This window comes from Tribolium castaneum, chromosome 2 (genome assembly GCF_031307605.1).
Source record: "Tribolium castaneum strain GA2 chromosome 2, icTriCast1.1, whole genome shotgun sequence".
Classification (NCBI taxonomy): Eukaryota; Metazoa; Arthropoda; class Insecta; order Coleoptera; family Tenebrionidae; genus Tribolium; species Tribolium castaneum.
Genome location: NC_087395.1, coordinates 24,326,763 through 24,346,252, shown reverse-complemented (window position 1 = coordinate 24,346,252; position 19,490 = coordinate 24,326,763). Strand labels below are relative to the sequence as shown.

The 19,490-nt window shown below is 34.5% G+C and overlaps 1 protein-coding gene across 1 annotated transcript; it reads left to right on the top strand.

Moving 5' to 3' along the window:
- Positions 1-2,552: 2,552 nt before the first annotated feature.
- Ems (empty spiracles) lies at positions 2,553-19,166 on the top strand. Its single transcript, NM_001114321.1, has 3 exons — positions 2,553-3,036; positions 14,800-14,972; positions 18,939-19,166. The coding sequence occupies exons 1-3, from the start codon at positions 2,553-2,555 to the stop codon at positions 19,164-19,166; spliced, it is 885 nt and encodes a 294-aa protein (NP_001107793.1).
- Positions 19,167-19,490: the final 324 nt, after the last annotated feature.

Below are 19,490 nucleotides of genomic sequence, written 5' to 3'. Positions count from 1 at the left end.
AAAATTTGACAATTTTTTTCAGGTTTTCAGGTCGAGTCCTTCGGGTTTTCAGTTTAACTGTGTTTAACTATTTTGAGAACAGCAGAGTTTCTCACGATTTCCTTTGATTTACGCTGATTTTCCCTGATTTTCCATAAAATATTAGACCAAATTACGAACAAAAAGACTTATCTGTTGCCAACAGACTCAGTTTTTCTAGATCAGTCTGTGATTTTTTCTAATTTCCTGAGTTTTTTACATCGATTCCTTCTGCCCCTCAGACTGTTTTATTTTTTTTTTGGTTTGAGTTTATTTGAATTTTCGAAAAAGGTTGATTCACGGAAGTGGGAAATGATTATTAAAAAAAGAAAAAAATAAACGACTGGAAGTTAGAAATCTGTAAAATGAAGGCAATACACAAATTACCAGAAATCTGATAAATTCACTTAAAAATCACAAAATATCAGAAAATGTACAATATTTCTATGCAAAACCAAAAAATCTACCATTGAACATAAATCAACAAAATTCAAATAAGTTCTCGTTTTTCCAGGTTTTGATTTCATTCTTCTAGGTTTCGATTTTTTAGGTTTATTCAATTTTAACTTTTAGTTCTGACATTTACAGATTTTTATTTTTGGCAATAAACACTTCTACAGATTTCGTTTTTTATTTATTTTTTTAATTTGTTTAGTTTTAAATGTTAATTTGATTCAGGATTATTTGAGTTTTTTTAAACTTTAGAAGTTAGTACGTACAGTAAAACCTCTCAACAACGAACACCGATGAGGAATCTTTAATTGTTCGTTGTATGATAATAAACGATGCAATAAAAGAAGGTTATTTTACATTATTTTCCAATGCATTTGCTCCGTTCCTACAAAAATGTCCGTTGCGAAGAGGTGTCCGTTATCGGGAGATGTCCATTAAGGAAGGTTTCACTGTACCTATTTTTTTAGTATTTAATTCCAATTAATTTTTGGCTGTTAGGCAGACCAGTACAGTTTACAGAAAACGAATCTACTACTGTCTTTTTCAAAGTAGGTAGTAATCATATTAAGAAAAAGAAAATACAATAAACTCTTAACACAAAAATTAAAAATAATAACTAAAAATTTTAAAATCTAAACACCATACGACCTGCGCATTTAAAATCTTACAATATTATCAACAACACAGGTAGGTAGGTAGGTTTATATTTTAAACCATAATCTCTCTGTTATTTTCTTTAATTCTGTTATCTTAAAATCTTTGCATATGTAAAAATTTCCAGTAATAGGTAGGTAAGGGTTTAGAAATAAAATTTTCAAGTAGGTATACCTAGGTAGGTGATGGTAGGGTTTTTAAATAAGTTCCTGTGTTAAAAGTTTTGAGGTACTATTTTTTTATTTTGAGGTAAATATAATAAGTATTCGTAGTTTATATATTTAGTAGTCTATATATTTTTGCTAAGGTAAGTTTGGGTTTCGGGTTAGTCTTTCCTTTTTTATTTCAATATATTTGCATTTAATTTTAATTGTAATTTTTGATTTTCGCTAATAAACAATGAATAAACTTTGTAAATTTTGTCCCGCCATCTGGTTCGGCCAACTCCCTGTCAAACCAGCCCTAGCCGGCAATTTGTACAAAAACCACTCCAGCACATGGAACAACTTCACACTTAATTAACCACAAGTTAATTGACGTCCATTAAAATAATTACACAATTTATTTACAATAAAGTGAAACATGTCATCAATTTACAATATCCGGTAAAAATCCCACGGCCAATCTCCCATCATCAGATGTCATCACACAACAAGGGGAACAACTTGTCAAAAAACATCCAATTTCCCCCTCGAAACACCTAATTTACATGAGGGTCTAAATGGAAATAATGTGTCGATTTTTTTCCAATCAGTTGAATAAATAATACGTGTTGAATAAATATTACCAGAAATTGGATAAATTTTGTGTAAATAAAGCCTGACCTCATCTTGGCATAGTTGCGGCCAATTAATCAGATCTCGGGTGTCACTAAAACCGTGTGTATGTTGTCTAATTAGGAATTTAGACAAGTTTTACGTCGCTCGCGACTCCGCCCCGCCTCATGCGTGCGCACTGGAAGGCGTTCCTCCTTAATTAAATCATTAAAAAAAAGAAAACATGTAAATGTCACTCAGGCCGTAAAAAAGCGTTTAAGTCCAGTCGCCAACCTGTTTGTTTAAAAAGTGCCTTGCCATAAGTGTAATATCCGAGCATTTACCCGAGTAAACGAGTTTTTCAAAGTGAAAATAAGGGGCGGAGCCCCGCGTTGTAATTCCATTTGTATTACAGCGGCCGGCCAACCCGGCGCTGCCATTAGGCGCCGTGGGCGGGGCCCCGCCCGCCAATCCCCGGCCTCGCCCCCCCTCCAGCAGCCTCCCCTCCTCACGACTCCTCTAAACAGTTTATTAGCTGAAGAGTTTCGGTGACGGTAGCACGTACTCGTGCGCTAACTAAGAATAATTGCTCCAATTGTCGTAATGGTCCTGTAGTGTTTAGTGTTGGGTGCGATGTGGTGTGCGTGACCATGGCCTGCTAAGACTGTCATGATGATGCCGTTGGCACCGACCCCCATCGTGGCGGTGCCCTCCAAGCCCAAGATCGGCTTCTCCATCGACTCCATCGTGGGGCAGAGCCCCCAGCACTCGCCGGTGCACTTCTCCGAGGGCTCGGCGCCGCTCTCGCCCTCCAGCGATGACAACCAGCCGCGGTCGCCCGCCTCCCCCAAGCCGCCCATCATGGTGCCGGGCATCCCGGCGCACTCGCTGGTGAGGCCCAGCCCCACCTACGACCCCAACCTGGTGCCCAAGAACGGCTTCCTCCAGCCGGAGATGGTGCACAACCACCAGCAGCATCCCTTCGCCTTGGCGGCGCACTTCCAGGGAGCGGCGCTGGCGGCGGCGCTCAGCTCCGGACAGCACGGCTTCCCGCAGCCGTCGCCGCTCGCCACCCACCAGCCCCGGGACAGCTACCCCCTGTATCCCTGGCTGCTCTCCAGGCACGGCAGGATCTTCCCCCACAGGTTCCCGGGAGGTAGGTCGCGTGTAAACACCAAGAAAACACAAAATATTGTACCTTTTTCTATGGCTAATGCTAAACTGTGCGTAGATTTTTTACCACAAGGGTTAAATTGAATTCAAATTAAAGAAGTTTTTACACACAGGGCGTTTCAACTCGTAATTGGCATTATTATGGCGTTCATGTGCGGTTAACAATACAATATTCCATAATGGTGATGTCACCGTTCTGAAAAATTGGTACCTACCCACTGTACGTGTTTGGCAATTTGCGATTATATGGCGGGTTTTTCGCAACCGCATTTGTGGTTAAATTACGGGTTAGTTAGACCGCTAATCACTGGTCGAGTGATGGAAATGGTGTTAATTAGTGTGATAATTGGGGTTAATGTGAAACTATAAGTTGTAACAATTCGTTTACTTGCATATTTTTTGAGTTTATGTTGACTGATGTTGGTGTAAGTTTCCGTCGGTCGGTAAAGTTGAAGTATAACGTCCTGTGTGTTTCTACAATAGGCCTAATTGGACGTTAATTACAAGCAATTATTGTTATTTTTGAATAACTGTGGCAGATTCATTTGAATTTTAAATATTAATCTCGTTAATTACGTTTAGAAGCGTAGGAACGTGTAAATAGAGTTTGAGTTCTTGTTGAAATGATCATCCGTCATTGAGGTGATTTTTTTTAATTAATTAGGTAATTACGGTTAGCTTTTTACTTGTTTGTTGTATTTAATATAAATAGAATTATTTTTCAAAATGGTTCCTGATCCGGTTTAATTTTATTTGATTGTACTTTATAATGACGTAATAAACCAAACAAAGTGTTCATAAGGTAGGCCTAAATTTGGTTTAATTGCTCTTAATTTAATCCCAATAAAAACTTTGAACTTTACGAGATGTAAACACAGTTTTAGTCCAAATTCAACACCACTTTTGATTTTAATAGTTATTTGCGAAAATGTTTGTTTCTTTAACATTAGGTGAAGTTACTATGATTACTTTTAGACCAATTACAACGCAGAATTTTGAAGTTATTTTTACGGAAAAATATCGATTTTATTTTTGTCTGTACTTATTGTCATCATATTTATTTGAATGCTCAAGGAGTAATATTTTTGTAAAGCTTTACTGCACTTAACCTTGGTTAAATCTTGCCAAAATTTTAACCCTGAGTAAATACTGATGGGAATTAGTTTAACAGAAATTACTGTGTTGAAATCTAATGTTTTCTAACAATTCCGTTAAAATTTTAAAAGTGCTCATGTTTTTTTGGTTTTTGTTTAATATATTAGATACCTAGATATTGATAAATTCACCAAAAATACGTTTAAAAAATAAAGCTAGTTAACCCATTGCATTTTTCGGTTAACCATCAAATTATTCAAAATAACCCCGATTAAGGCACTGAAATACGCAGAACCTAAAAAAATATTTTTTTTGTTTAACCCTGGTTTAGTTTAACCAGATTTTTGTTTTAATACGAAATAAAAAACGTAAACGTGAACACTACTATAAGATAATAGAAATTTAGGCTGAATAAAAACTTTTCTTTAGTCATTTCTCTTCACAAATAAAATCTCTTCAAAGAAGTGAAATGATTGATTTTTTTCAGTAGACACAAAGGTTAAACCTGTCAACAACGCTACCGTCTTGTTGCTGCGGAAGTTCCTTTTAAATTATGATCTTTCATAATTATATGTAGTATTTTATAGACAAAAAAAGTTATTCGGAAAGTTAATGGGTTTATTTTTAAATCTTTGCTTTCATTAACTAAGCGGTAAATTTTTGGAAAAAAAATTAGGGCTTTCATATAGCGTTTAAAATTCCATATGTATGTCATTATTAATAATAATAATAATAAAATAATATAATAATAATCATAGACTTGTTAAAAAATCATAGTTGAAGAGAAATATTTTTGCACAGAGCTTTTGAAAAAAAGAATAAGAAAATTGTTTTTTTTTACCTTTCATTAAAAAAATTACAATGTGCTAGCTCTAATGTCTTAAAAATAAACTTACACCTGGTTTATCAGAGCAGAGTTAATCTAACAGCGGTTAAATCTTAACCAAATGTTAAATTTAGTAAAAATCGGCTTAAATTCTCAACTTTTCACAAAGAACCATAGGGTTGTATAAATGCAAATTGAAAAATACGTTTTTTTTTTTGGTTCCTTGTTGCTTTATTTTATTGTAGATATAAATAAAATAATCATACACAATAACAATTTCGTCTAAAAAAGGCAACAAAAATCAAAATACAAATCTGCATATAATTACGAAAACATAGTTATAAGTTAACCAAAAAAACCTGGTCATCTCTCGCTGTCTTTTGGTCAAGTTGACCATCAAATTAACCCCGATCAAAGCACTAAAATAACAAAATCAAGAAATAAAATAATAATGCAAATGTTTCATTTAACCTAGGACTGAAAGAGCGGACGTTAAAAATAGAATAAAACTTTTTTCTACTAAATACTGCTTCAAAATGAGATTATTTTTACAAATATTTTGATTTTTCAAATAATACTTGACTAAGAATTGTTCTTGAGTCATCTTTTGTGACTTAAAACGAGAAATGGTTCTCTTTGTAAGCTACTCAGCGATAAAACGATAAACCTGTCAACAAAGCAAACATCTTGAATTAGACCAGAAAAATTATTTGAAAACGTGACAAGTTACAATATTTTGCCACTAATTCTGTGATTATTAATTAAAAAAATTTTGGGTCATTCAAAAATTTGTCTTATAACTAATATGTGAGTACATTTATATTTTTATTTATATTTATTTATGATTTTATCCCAGCACGTGTAGTTGGGCCGCAGACTAAATAGCATTTTGAAATTGTTTTAATTAGCCATTATTATAAACTTGGCGTCCTTTTGCCACTTAACCAAACACAGTGAATTAACATATGTTTGGAGCAACGCGCTTGGCATATTAATGAACTCATTGTATCATTCGGTTCAATAAAATTCAATTTTTACGATTTAAATTTAATTCCTCGGCCGGAAACGCTCGAATTCCGCATGCCCTTCACGCGCACCATTAACAAATTAACAATTCAAAAGAAGCACAGGTGTGACCTCAAAAACCTCATGTTCGGCCACGAGACGACAAATTTTCTCATTATTCCCAGTGTTATACAAGCAATTATCACAGTGTTTCAATTCTGGAAACATTCAGGCGAACAAAGCCACCGATAAGCATCGCTGAAAAACTGGAATGTGTTTCATGAAACCACTTATTTGTAAATATATTCACATTTGTCGTGATTTATTCCTGAAAAAATCCATTGACCTCAAGAGATGTCTTTGTTTATTCGTGTTATGTCTTAGTGCAAGAAACGCGCGCTATTTATGACTTGAGCAACATATAAGGAAACCTGAACACGAGTTCGGGGATTTTTATCCGCTCTAACATTTAAATTTTCTAATCAGATCGACGCATTACAGGGTGGCACTCGGTCACAGCCTGTGTTTGAGTAATGGAGCTGCGCCCATTTTTAATTAATTTCGATCACTCGAACATTAATCAAAATGTGGGTCAGCTTGTGAATTTGTTAGAAACTGGACAAAAAATCGCCTCTAAACGGAGCATTTGGGCTAATCGCAGGTTGCGGTAATTAACCGCGTCTAAATCTACTTTTGATCAGAATTTAATTTGATCATTTGACAGGTTGATAAATAGTGTGCGAATTTCCGGACGAGTGAAAAAATCAGCGTCTTATTGTATAAAAGTGAATTGGCATTTGCATGGCAAAACCTCGGAGTTTACTCTCAATAATTAGGGCTTTTTTGAGCGAGCGAGCAATTACGCTATTAAAGTATTAATTTCAAGTCTTAAACATAATAACAGTGGTACAGCTCCTAGATATAATTACGGCGGCGCTGCTAATGTGTAAATAATTACTCCGGTTCAAGGTATTTCACGATCGCTATCTCGCGTTTCCCCCCGAAAAATACTCCGGGCAGGGCTGGATTAGACACAATTAGTAACACACGTTTCCAGCCAAGAAATTTCTCAGTTTTTGGTTTAACTCCTCACAAGCTCACAAACGCAGCAATAGTGAGAAAAGAAAATGAAAAAATAAATAAATCTTGAGTAGTTTTATGCCATTTAGAACAGTGTTTAACTGATTTTGGTCACTTTTTACATTTTTTCTTTTCTTTTTTCCTTTTTTCCTAAAAATAGCCTACATATTTTTATATTTTATTGTTCTTGCTTATTATTATTTTATTATAAAAGTAAGTTGTTTTAATACAATTTGTCATAAAAATAACACTTGTTTTGTCAAGAAGGTAACACCATCATCAGGGTGATAAACTTTAAATAAATTTTTCTTTCTTTTCCCACAAATTCACGGCAATTTGAAACAGATGTTACGCATAATGAGTACTAGTTTTGGACTTTCATAACAGTGTTTACTCTTTACTCATCCTTAAAGTTATTGTTTTATATTGCTATAGCAGTGTTTCGTCAAGTAAGATTTCTTCCTCAGGAGGATAACAAAAATTTATGTTTTTTATGTAATTTATGTTTGTCTTTTTGGTAAATAATTCAATAAAAAAAATTATGCTACTGCTATACGGAGTTTCAAGATAAGTTGTTTATTTGGTAGTGTAAGAAGGTAATAAAAATGCTCAAAAAGGGTAAAAATGAGTTATTTTTTTAAAAGTATGTTTGATTTTTTAATAGATATTTCAGTAGAAATTACTAATACGGTTACATAATGTAGTCGAATAAATAATAAAATGCTTAAAAGGAGAATCTCCAAAATACAAAATATCATTATAGGTATTTAACTTATTTTTGAGTAAAAAATCTCACTTATTTATTTATAAAAAAAATCTCAAATTGTAAATTCTGTATTTTTGTCAACATATTTGTGACATTTTTTAGATATTTAACAGAGTGTTTCAATAAAATGCAGCAGAAAATGAAGAGCAACTTGGAACAGACAGTAGACACCTATAGATGATAACACAAATGTTCGATAACTTGAGCCTATTCGAGATATCGGAGTTCGACTGTAAAAAGTTACGTTTGTTTTCTATTTTTCATAATTACCATAAAATTCAGGAAAAAATATTACAACAAATAAATGTGTTGTTTTTCAGTAAGTAGGTTTGAGGCACACCTCAGTGCTGAGTTTGCAGCAAAAATCCATATGGAGCTGCCGCCATCCGCTATGGTCAGTCCAATCCGTTTCTAGTGTTTTTTATCGTTTCGAAACGCAATAAAGTCGGCTATAAATGGTTTTGTCCTCATGAAACGATGCACTTGAGTAATTAATTCGCAGTGACGAGACAAGCGTCGAGACCAAGGCTGCACTTTATCCAATTTAATTAATAACCGAATCAATGAATTGCACAAACATGAGACAATTGAGAAATCAGTAGCACGTTTCAGGAATCCTGTAAAGTCGCAATTAGCGTCGTTGTCTTTTTCCTCGCGGCATCTCCTCAGCATTCTTTGTATGTAAAACAGCCTTTGCGCACCAACAAATAGCTACAAATTGTTCCATCCGTGCACAACTTTATTTACTCGGTGTTTCGGTTTCAAAGCACGGCCGTATTCAAATCCACCAGCCATTAAACCAGCACTAAATATGCTGCAGCGGAATGCAGGAAATGTTTAACGAAGTTCATCGGGAAATATTAAGTATTTTAACGGCTCCAGGCACCAATTTTTACAGAGATTGTAACGCAGATGCGAGGGCATTTATATAACAATTAGAGCGCAATTAAGGACGCACTCTCTCCGCCGGAAAAAATTGAATGAGCGACGTAATTTCACAGAATAGGGGGCACTTAAAGCGCCATTAACGGACACTTACTCGATTAATTACGGAGACTTAATTAAGTGGAAGGTGTCGCTCGAAGGACGACAAGACAATCCCACGACAAAAAACGCATCTTGCACGCCAAATTACGGTGTGCACACTTTTCGACATTACCCCGTATAAAACCGGCAATTTATTTTTTGCGCCCCACCGCTAATTATAAATTTGACAATGCGTTTTCCGCGCTCATTAATCGAATTAGTTAATTAATTGCGCTTGCGTTGTTTAAAAACTAGACAGGTGTGTAAGCAAGTCATAAAGTAAAAGATTTCGATTGCGTCCGATAAATTTGATTGGTCACGGCTTGTTTCGTTTTAATTAATGTCGTAATGCCAGCAATTGGGTGCTTGAAGACGTCGTTTAGAGGCGAAACGGGTTCGATGGATTTTTTCATTTGGTTGTTGTGGACGTTTAAGAAGCCGAAAACGGCCAACTAATTACCGGCGAGTCGCACCATTATACATGCGAGAGAGCAATCTAACATGTAAATGTATCCTTAGAAGCTCACAGTAAATTAGGCACGCAGGAAAAAGGAGCAAACGGACCGAATTATCATAATTTGACGGCGGATTAAGAGGTGGAGTGGATAGGAACGCGCAGGGACGGACTCTTGACCACAAACAGTCAAATTTTGGCTTAAAATTTCTGTACAAGTAACTAAATAACTAGGCTAATTGAGGAGTTTAGATATTTTTGTTATTATTTTTTTTAATGGCATTTACACAAGACAAACAAAATAAAAAAACAAGTAATATGACATAAACTAACGTAATTTTATGTAAAAATTAAAAAACCATTGGGGAAGTCTTTACGTTTTTATTTTTTTAATTTTCTAAAACATCGTAGTGACTGTTGAAGCAATCGAATAAGTGTACAGTCACAATCAAAAAGAATGACCGGCCGCGAAGGGAAAGGCCTGACCTTTTAAGTCATAAATCCAGATAGTTTATAAACTAGCCAAATTTACATATCGAAAAAATTTGTGGGTGTAGTTTTAGGGGTGTCAGTCCTTTTGATCGTGACTGTACCTCTAAAGTCTGTTTGAAATTGCTGAAATTTTCTTCAAATTTTCTAGTCGTGAGCTCTTGAACATGGTGTTTTCAATAAGATTCTCCTAAGTTTAACCAAACACTAGGTATATACTAGCAAATGAAAAACTGGTTTGGTGGATTTATAAATCTTATTTTAATTGAACCATTCTGTACAAGTACTTACAGAAAATTCTCATAACTATTTATCGAAAAGACAACAAAACTGAAATTTAAGAAATATTTTATCCTCCTGATGAGGATATCTTAGTTCACGAAACATTGCTATCTAAGGGTAAGTATTAAATTTATGTTTAAAGTTAAAAAAAACTGGACAATTATTATTAGATTGCTATGAACATCTTCGACAAAAATTCAGTTTTTTTAATAGTGAGTTTAAAAAATAATATTTTAAAAATTCTTCTAAACTAGAGTATTTCTTGTTTTCTTGAAAACTATTAAACTTTTTTAAATAGACAATTAAAAGAACTTTCCAACGACAATAAATTTAATGCTGCAGCAAGTTTTAAAAAATTAATTTTTTTTTGGATTTCTGGAGGTAAGCGAAATGACCACTAGGAAGAACGTAGGGTTTGTATGAACAAACCGTTTTTTTAGCCACATTTGGTCAATTTTCAGCCGGAATAGTTACATAAATTGTTACTGGAAGTGAAATAAAATGTATAGAAAATCTGTTTTGTAAAGACAATTAAACAAGTCAAGGCTTCAAACACAATCACAATAAATTAATGGCCAATCCGAGATACGAGTCATAATAATTGCTAATAAAAGCCGTATAGCGCCACAGAGATAAGAGAGAAATAACGCCAATTCTGTTGCAAAACAGAGCCCACAAGCGCGGAATTTTTCCCATCTGAAAGGGCGTGCACCGTTCGTTTTTTAGGGTCCCTCGCCCCCTCTGATCCGCTTGATCCGTGTCATGGTCCGCCGAATTGGCACAACGCGGCCCTTTTTTACAGGGCGTGCAAACTAGATTACGTCCATTGTCGCTGCATTGAATTAATTCAGAAGTCAATCATGATCTCGTTTGGGGTGTTGGAAAAAACGCTCCGATGGCGGCGGTCGCATCTGCTCGGCAATTTCTCAATGTGTAATTAAAACAGCGCGCAATTATACAAATTAAATGGGCTGTGGTGGCGATTTCGAGGGATTTGTATGCGTTTGACGAGCTTATTTGCCATTTAAAACAATCGAGGCATTTCTAAATGCGAAAAATCAAAACATTATATTGACGGAGAGGTGAATACAAATAAGGTGCGCGTTGACGGAATTTGTTATGGGACTGCGAGGGGTCACGAGATAAGGTTATAATTGGGCACTGTTTAATGATGGGTTATCGGGAGATTTATTTAAGGAGTGATGAGTCACTTTTTCGTTGTTTATAATAGGTTTAAGGGTCAGTGAATGCGAGTTGTCAAAACTAACGGTGAAAAATTAATTCAAATTATTTCAAACTGCTCAAAAGGAAGATATTAGTATGCCTACGACTTCATTATAGATTTGATATAAACACGACGATTAGTGTTAATTATATTGGCGAAAAAATTTTATGTTGCTTAATGTAGTTCCTGGTGAGTTAATAGCGGGACTTGGAGGAAATTATACAAATTTGCAATCTCAGCTCAAACAACAACAAACAACACGTAGAAAATTGTAAACACATGATAAGTTCGACTCAATTCAGAAAATTGATTTAAGACACTGTAGTGTAATAATTACATATTTCACATTTTTCGTAAAATAAGAATTTTTTTTATCAAGTGTTTTGAAACATAATTTTGGTTTTGTCTTTTATCTTAAAAAATTATAATACAATGAGGAAGATCGTTACTCGAAATGATTTAAGAACTTGAGATGATAATAATTATTATGTATTGAGAAGATATTTTGTGAGGACAAAAAAAAATTGGGCCTCAACTTGTCATTATTTTTTTACAGTTAAAATCCTTCCAAAAATCGGGGATATCGCTATAACATTTATAGAAAGAAATTAAATTTGTAACGTTAAAATATTTTGAGTAAACAAAAAATTCGTTAAGACTCCTACTGATGATCGTCAATTCACCATTTTCACAGTCAAAAGCCCTTTTTACAAGCTTGGTTTTCTACAAAATTTACAAAAATAGCGTCAACGGATGTCACTTGAAAAAAAATTGTAGGTATAATAAAGATATTTTGAAAAAAGAAAAAAGTTCAAAGTCGTAACTAGTGACTATAGGTTCATTATTTTTTCATATTCAAAAGCTCCTATTACAAGCTTTGCCTTCTGCAAAAATCAGGAAAATTGCTATACACGATAACGCTTGAAAAAAATATATGGATACTTACTTACAAAAAAAAACTCTTTTTGCCAAAAAATATAGAAGTTATTTCACTTGGGAATAGGGTATATAAGTACCTACTTAAAAAAAGTCTCTTGGAAGTTTTATCCATTTAGAATCGTCAAAAGTTCTTAAAAGTGCAAGAAATCATCAATATGCTCGATTTTCAAATGTTTGATTTTCCAATTTTTGCGAGATTTTTGACGATTAATCCCGGAACATTTATCGAGCACTAACTCCAGAACTATTAGAAATAACCCTATGAAGTTTATTATCATTGGAAAGCTCTTTTAATTATCTATCTTACTAAAACGATCATCGTTCTCCGACTAATAAATAGTTTTTGAGAAAATTGCAAATAATAGGAAAAATTGGTGAAATATAAAAAAATTCATAACAAAAAAACTTTTGAGAAATTGCCGATTTTCTCGACGCCAATGGATTCCCCGGATCATTCTACGTAGCTTAGAAGCAAAATAGTTTCACTGTTTCGAATATTTTTGACGTAATGGAAAAAATAAAAAAATTGAAAAATTCATGAATTCAATCATCCAATTAGATTTTCACAAACTTTTTATGCTTAAAATTTTAGAGGCCAATTACTTTCCTTCATTAAAAGTTTGGATTCTTGTATGCCTTTACAACCTCTCGAGTTCTTAAAAATGCAGGAAAACGTTCTATTGTAATAGGTTTGATTTTACGATTTCTGTCAGGATTTTAGTAGATTTTGAGTTTATCGGACAATAACTCTGTAATTATTAACCATAACCCATTAGGTTTGTTATCGTTGTAAAGCTCTTTTAAAAATCTATCGACTGAAAAAAAGCATTGTCTTGTGACGAACAGTTTCCGAGAAAACTGATATTATGTAGCTAAGTATACAAACCTTTAAGCAAAAAATAGTTCTTTAAATAAAACAAAGATTGTGGTTTATTTTTATTATTTAAATTTAAGTTTGCATTCACAAATTGTATCAATGAGTAGAAAATATTTGACATGTGCAAAAGTACTTTGTGTTTATAGCACGAATAAAGAATTATTATTATATTATTAGCTATAGGTAAAATTTCTGTATATTTTGATAACTTGGAAACGACCACGAATTTGAGAGTGTTTTCGATGCCAATTGATTTCCTAGATTATTTTACATAAATTTCATCTTGAATAGATTTGTCGTAGATAATTGAAAAAATAAAAAATCGGAAGATTTTCAATTTTTTTCCAAACTCGATCTACGAACATTTTATGCACTTGACATTTAATGGCCCGGCTCTAAATTTTTGAACTATTTTTTCTACCAAACGCTGGAACCCAGGAAATTTCGGCCATTAAAATTTCCACATTTTAAAAACGCGAAAACGGTCGACTTTCCACAGTCCGCTAACAATTCAAAAAGCAGTTTGTTGGGGCATCGGGCCCAGTCCGTCCCTGCGCCTTCCTGGTTGTTTCGGTCCGTAAGCAAGCGTGATAATAATTCCGTGGTAAAAAATCCGCCGATCCGCCCAGCAATCGAAGAAACAACAACGTTCGCGTAATATACCTCTCCGTATGATTTTTCCTCGGCGGAGCAGCGGCGATTTCACAAGTCAATTAGGAGTTGCGTGATTGGGGGCCATTAGGGCCGCAGAGATAGTACGATACGTACTTACACTCACACAAACACAAACGTGTTCATTACGTGAGAAACGCGCCTAGCAACTTGAATACCATATATCGCACCTTATTATTACTACATTATCGTCGTTAACGCCGAAAGTGCAAATAAGGACTCGCCAGCCTTTTAAAAGCCAGCCGTTTTACTTAAGGGAAATTTATCGCCGCCGTCAGGCGACCAACCAAATCTCGCCCAATCCCACAACTAATTTATTTTTTTTATGCATTTACTCGTTTTGTAGCCACATTACGAGCAATCATTTTTAACAACCGCCTATTTTCTCCTCGAAATGTCCAATAAACAATAACCGCAACCGCGATAACATCGGCCCACTGCAAGCCAAACTCGCCTCGAGTTTTAATAACTCGAAAATTCGCCCTAATTAATTTTAATCGGACGCCTAATAAGGCCATTTCCATGTAAGACTGAGGAAACGCGTTAGAATTTAAATATTCCGGCGATAATATTTCAGCTATTCCCGTTTTATTTTTATGTTCGCGCCTTATCTCCCACTTTCGAACGTCCGTAATTACAGCGGAGGCCCGTTATAACGAACCATTCTTCAAGCACCGAAAATCCGACTTAAAATTGATATACACCTTGTATATTTGAGAATCTATGAATATTCATTATTTTATTTTCACTTCTTTTGAGCTTTATTATCAACACTATTACACAGTGTACATAATTATTATAGTTTCCCAAAGGATTATTGTTTTTTTGTAATAGTTGTTTATAATAATACGTAAAGTAAAAATGTCTGCTAGAAAACACTTTTTTTATTTTACCGCTTATAGCGAACTTCAGATATAGATTTTGAGGCAATTTCTGAGTTCGTTATAACCGGCCTCCACTGTATTATTTTGAGCGTTTTCTGATTTGAATGAAATGAATTGTTGTTCCAGGACCGGACATTCCCGGCTTCCTCCTGCAGCCCTTCAGGAAACCAAAGAGAATACGGACGGCGTTTAGTCCGTCGCAACTGCTCAAGCTCGAGCACGCTTTCGAGAAAAATCACTATGTCGTAGGTGCGGAACGAAAGCAGCTTGCACAGTCGTTATCGCTGACTGAAACTCAGGTAATTTGCATTTTTTACAAAAATGTTGTAATTATTATTGTTGAATGACCGCGTACAGCTTCGAACAAAAACAAATCAATGTGCAATGATCTATTTAGTAATTATGATTGAAAATATCAAGTAGGCAGGAATTCCAGATAACGATAATTAATAATTAATATTAATTGCAATCGCTATTGATTAATAATTTTATAACATGAAATAAATTAACTCTGATTGATAAGAAAACATAAAATAATTTCGTTTTATTGCTTGGCATTACATTTTATTGTTGGCTAATTCTTTACTCGACACACTTTGTTGCCTTAAGTTATTATTTTTATTAACCCATTATCTTCCTGATTGAACAATTTCAATTAGATAACGCATTTTTTTATTTACCAATGTAATATTTTTACTTAACTTGTTTATTGATTCATGTATACAGCTGCTCTGTTTATCTATAGACTCATAGTTCAACAAACATGTAAAATATTTTTTTTGTTTATATTTATTTAAAAAAGATTTTTCAAACCTCCCGAACATTTGCTGAATTAAGGACTTAAAGTCAGGTTTTTTATCCAATTTCCTGCGACTTGGTCCGTTCCTGAACCAAAAACTAATTTTGCGTGATTATTGGCACTTTTGAACAATTTTCAAAAAACTTACAAGACTCATAAAGTTGGCGACTTCTCAGCTTAAAAACAAGTTTAGTCGTAACTTTGGATTATTTTAGGTTATTTTAAAATGAATAACGACAAAGAATAAAAAGAACATGTTTAACAATTTTTTGAAAAAAAAAATAGAAAAGAAAATTGATTTTCGCCTGATTATGAAAAAAAGAGAAACAAAGCTTAAAGCAATAAAAGTAAGAAAAAGAGTTACAAGTAATTGGGGTTTTGCCTCGACATTCGTCTGAAGCGTTCGCTCCGCAGCGGTCCCACACTAACAAATTCTAATTATGCCCTTATGTATATGCAAATGCGATCGTGCGATTAGACGTCTAAAACGCAATTCTTGGTGAATTTAGTTCCGTCCCCGCCCAAGTCCCGCCCACCGCAATATTTAACCGGGGTTTAGTTCAGTGACGTGCAAATAAAAAATCCCCGTATATATGCTCGTGTGGGTCTTTTAATTGATTATACATGAAAACGATTAAAAACTCAAATATAATCCATCCGACACGCATATGTATTGTTTACATTTCATTAAAATAAGCGCAGAAAACTCCGACCCACACGTTTTCAATTACGAGCACAAACACACGAACGCTTAAAATAATACCGGGCGGCGGCTTGTGCGTCCAAACGCACACCGGCCGACTCCTTCCGACCCGCTTCCTCCATGCCGTCTGGTTCCGCAAGTGCAACTTCTCGGATTCCAGTCGCTGGAAAAAGCTATATCCGTTCCCTGGCGCTGCGCGTCCTTGCGGCGTCATGGCGAGCACGCCACTCCTTAGTCCCGAGGATCCTTCCCTTATTCCGTCTGGACCCAATGGCGGGCCTCGAGGGGCCCTAATGGGAGTCCCTTTTTCATGCTAATTCGACGGCGAATTGATAGTTGATCCCGGTGCGTGCGCAGGAATTATCGACCCGGCTCGTTTAATCGCAGAGTTAATCTCGTTGTCAGTTGACAGTTCTGGATGAGTTAAATGGGAGATTTTTATTTTAATCGGGCTGATAAATAGATCCAGATTTAAATTATTAATGGTATGATTAATCAGACGAGTGGGACGGACTGGACGGAGCCGTTTTATCACGAGTGGGATCGGAGACTTATTGCTTGCTAATCGAGATATAATCGAGAGGGGAAAATGCAGACGAGGAACGAACGTGTTATTAAATAATTAATTCATTTCAATTCGGAGATGCGAAGAACGGTTTTTGGGCGGTTTTTGACAGGCTCCGGGAGCTATAGCGACGCGAAAGTAATTGGGATCTGATACGAAAGCGACGGCTTGGGAGGAGGTAACGGAAAGTAGCATTTTCCAAAAAATTATACAAAAACTTACATTCTTCAAGCCAAATTACCCAATTTTATTTTACCAAAGATATTTTCAAGGATTTTTCTTCGGCCAGCTTAATACAATGTGGTTTTAAATGATTGTCATCTAGTAGTCTCCAATTCAGAAATAATCTTCGACAATACAAGTGTTTTCTTGCACAGTGTAACAATTTAGATGCATTTTAACGAAATATTTATAATTAATAAACTGACAATTTGTAAATTTCACAACTGACAGTTTTGACATTTATTGACAGAGAATTTAATTGAGCAAAGAGACACAAATTTTTTTAACCAATTCAAAGTTAACTAGATGAGAATCATTAAAAAAACACTGTATAAAACCCTATTGTCTATTAATAATCTTATCATATTTTACGCCCTCTGTCATCAATTCGTACCTTGTCTATTTGAAATGATATTTTAAGGAAATTTTAATTTCTTCCGGAAACTAAAGGCTGATTTACAGAACAATTCGCCAAGTTGGGCTATTTTTAATGTAAAGCAGACAAGAAATCACTTAATAAAGTAAAAATTACCTACAATATTCATTTTAATACGTTTATCAGTCGGAAAAATTATTATTTCGTAAAATTTGGAACTAAGTCAAGAAATCATCAAATTAAAACAACTTTTGCCTTATTTTTTGAGTGTTCAATGCCTATTTAAACTAAAAGTTTGCTAAAAGAGACAAAAATAACCAAATTAAGACCCAAATTGTATTACTTTTGCCGTTTTAAAGTGTTTTAACCCGTTTAACATTCCGTAACCTTATTAACTTATTATAGAGAATGTACCAAAAGTGACCCAAAAATTTGGATGTTTGTTGTTATTTTTCATAAAAATCCTGGAACGGGTCGATTGTCAATATTTTTGTATTTTATTAAATTTATTTAATTTTTTTTTAAATTCTTTACCAAAATGATAAAGATGTGTGCCTATATCTAAAGCCGTAAATAAAAAAGTCGGTTGTCATTCAAAAAAATTAAATAAACCTAAGCAAGGATTTTTTTGAAAAAATAAGTAATAACAAGAAATATAAAATTTGTGCTATTAAAAATTTTAAGCAAAAATCTTGCAAAAGTTGTCGCTAAAACAGACAAAATTCACCAAATTACATCGAAAAATACGTCATTTTTATTATTAAAAGCTTTTATTTTTTATTTTTTTATTTAACTTGCTTTGTTGTCTGTCTGTCTGTTTCATATTTTTGGAGCCAAATTTTAAAGGGTTCATGTCCCAATGAACTGAAATTTTGCATACTTGCGTAATCTATGTGGTTAATGTGTACATACCGTAACTTATACCAACATTAACGGTATGTTGGTCATTGGGAAATATACCCATTACTATTATATATATTTTCATTACGTTTGGTTACAAACAAATGTCGCTATTTTTTTAAATCCATTTATCTTGGACGATCAAAAATAAATATCTCAGAGAAAAAGACGTTTAAAATAAGTAAAGACTAATAAGCCATAAATGAAAAATTATAAAAAAATTTTTTTTTGGAAAAAAGCTTTTAAAAGCAAAAAATTATGTTTTTTCTATCAGAAGAGAATATTTTTGCTAGCAAATTAGGATTTTAAAATTTGTAAAAGCTTTTTTAATTTTTTGTTATCTTTTTTAAGCGTTCTAAGGCGGCCAACAAGAAACGTTATTATTTTCAAATTTTTGTGAAAATGGGCCCCAAAACAGCAAACTTTAGTCGAAAATCGAGCGTTTAAGTAAGTTTTTAGGCTAAATAAATAATGCTAAAGCTTAATAAAACTAACTAAAGGTAGAGAAAAATTTTGAGTAGACGATCGTTTTCAGGGCGAATTGAGAAAAGAGTCACGTTTGTCGCCTTATTTGCTTACAATTAGCAAATGGCTTGTCGGAAGTCTCGCATCGGTCATTCACAGCAATAACAATAAAGCGGCGGCAATTAGAGCGTCATTAGTCGAAAGTCCGAATTGAAATCGGTGATTTGTGTTGCAGGTGAAGGTGTGGTTCCAGAACCGGCGGACGAAGCACAAGCGGATGCAGCAGGAGGAAGAGGCGAAGACGAGCCAGGGCGGGAACAAGTCGGGCTCGCAGGGCGGCCAGCAGAACAGCCACCACGTCAACAAGTGGAAGCAGGAGACGGGGGATGACGGCCAATACGGGGAGTACATCGACATGGACATGGACGAGGAGTGTGTGAGTGATGTAGAGAGTGAAACATAAACTGTGTACATAGTCGTGCGAGACGATAGTGCCAACTTTTACGTGCCAAACTGTTCGTTAGTGCCAAGTCCCCAGTAGAGTAGTCCCAGTGTAAATACGGCCCTTTATTTATTGCAAGGCATCCCTATACAAGTTTTGTATTTATTTTCTGTACATAGGCATTGTGAATACTTTATCGAGAAGACACCGTTTGTTTTCCTGTGATTATCCTGGTTTATTTTCCACATATCTAACGATTTTCTACATAAATATGTGTGTATAATAGACGTTTGTTGAAGGAGATTTTTTACTTGTACATTCTTTTAAGGCGAGACTTTTGATTTT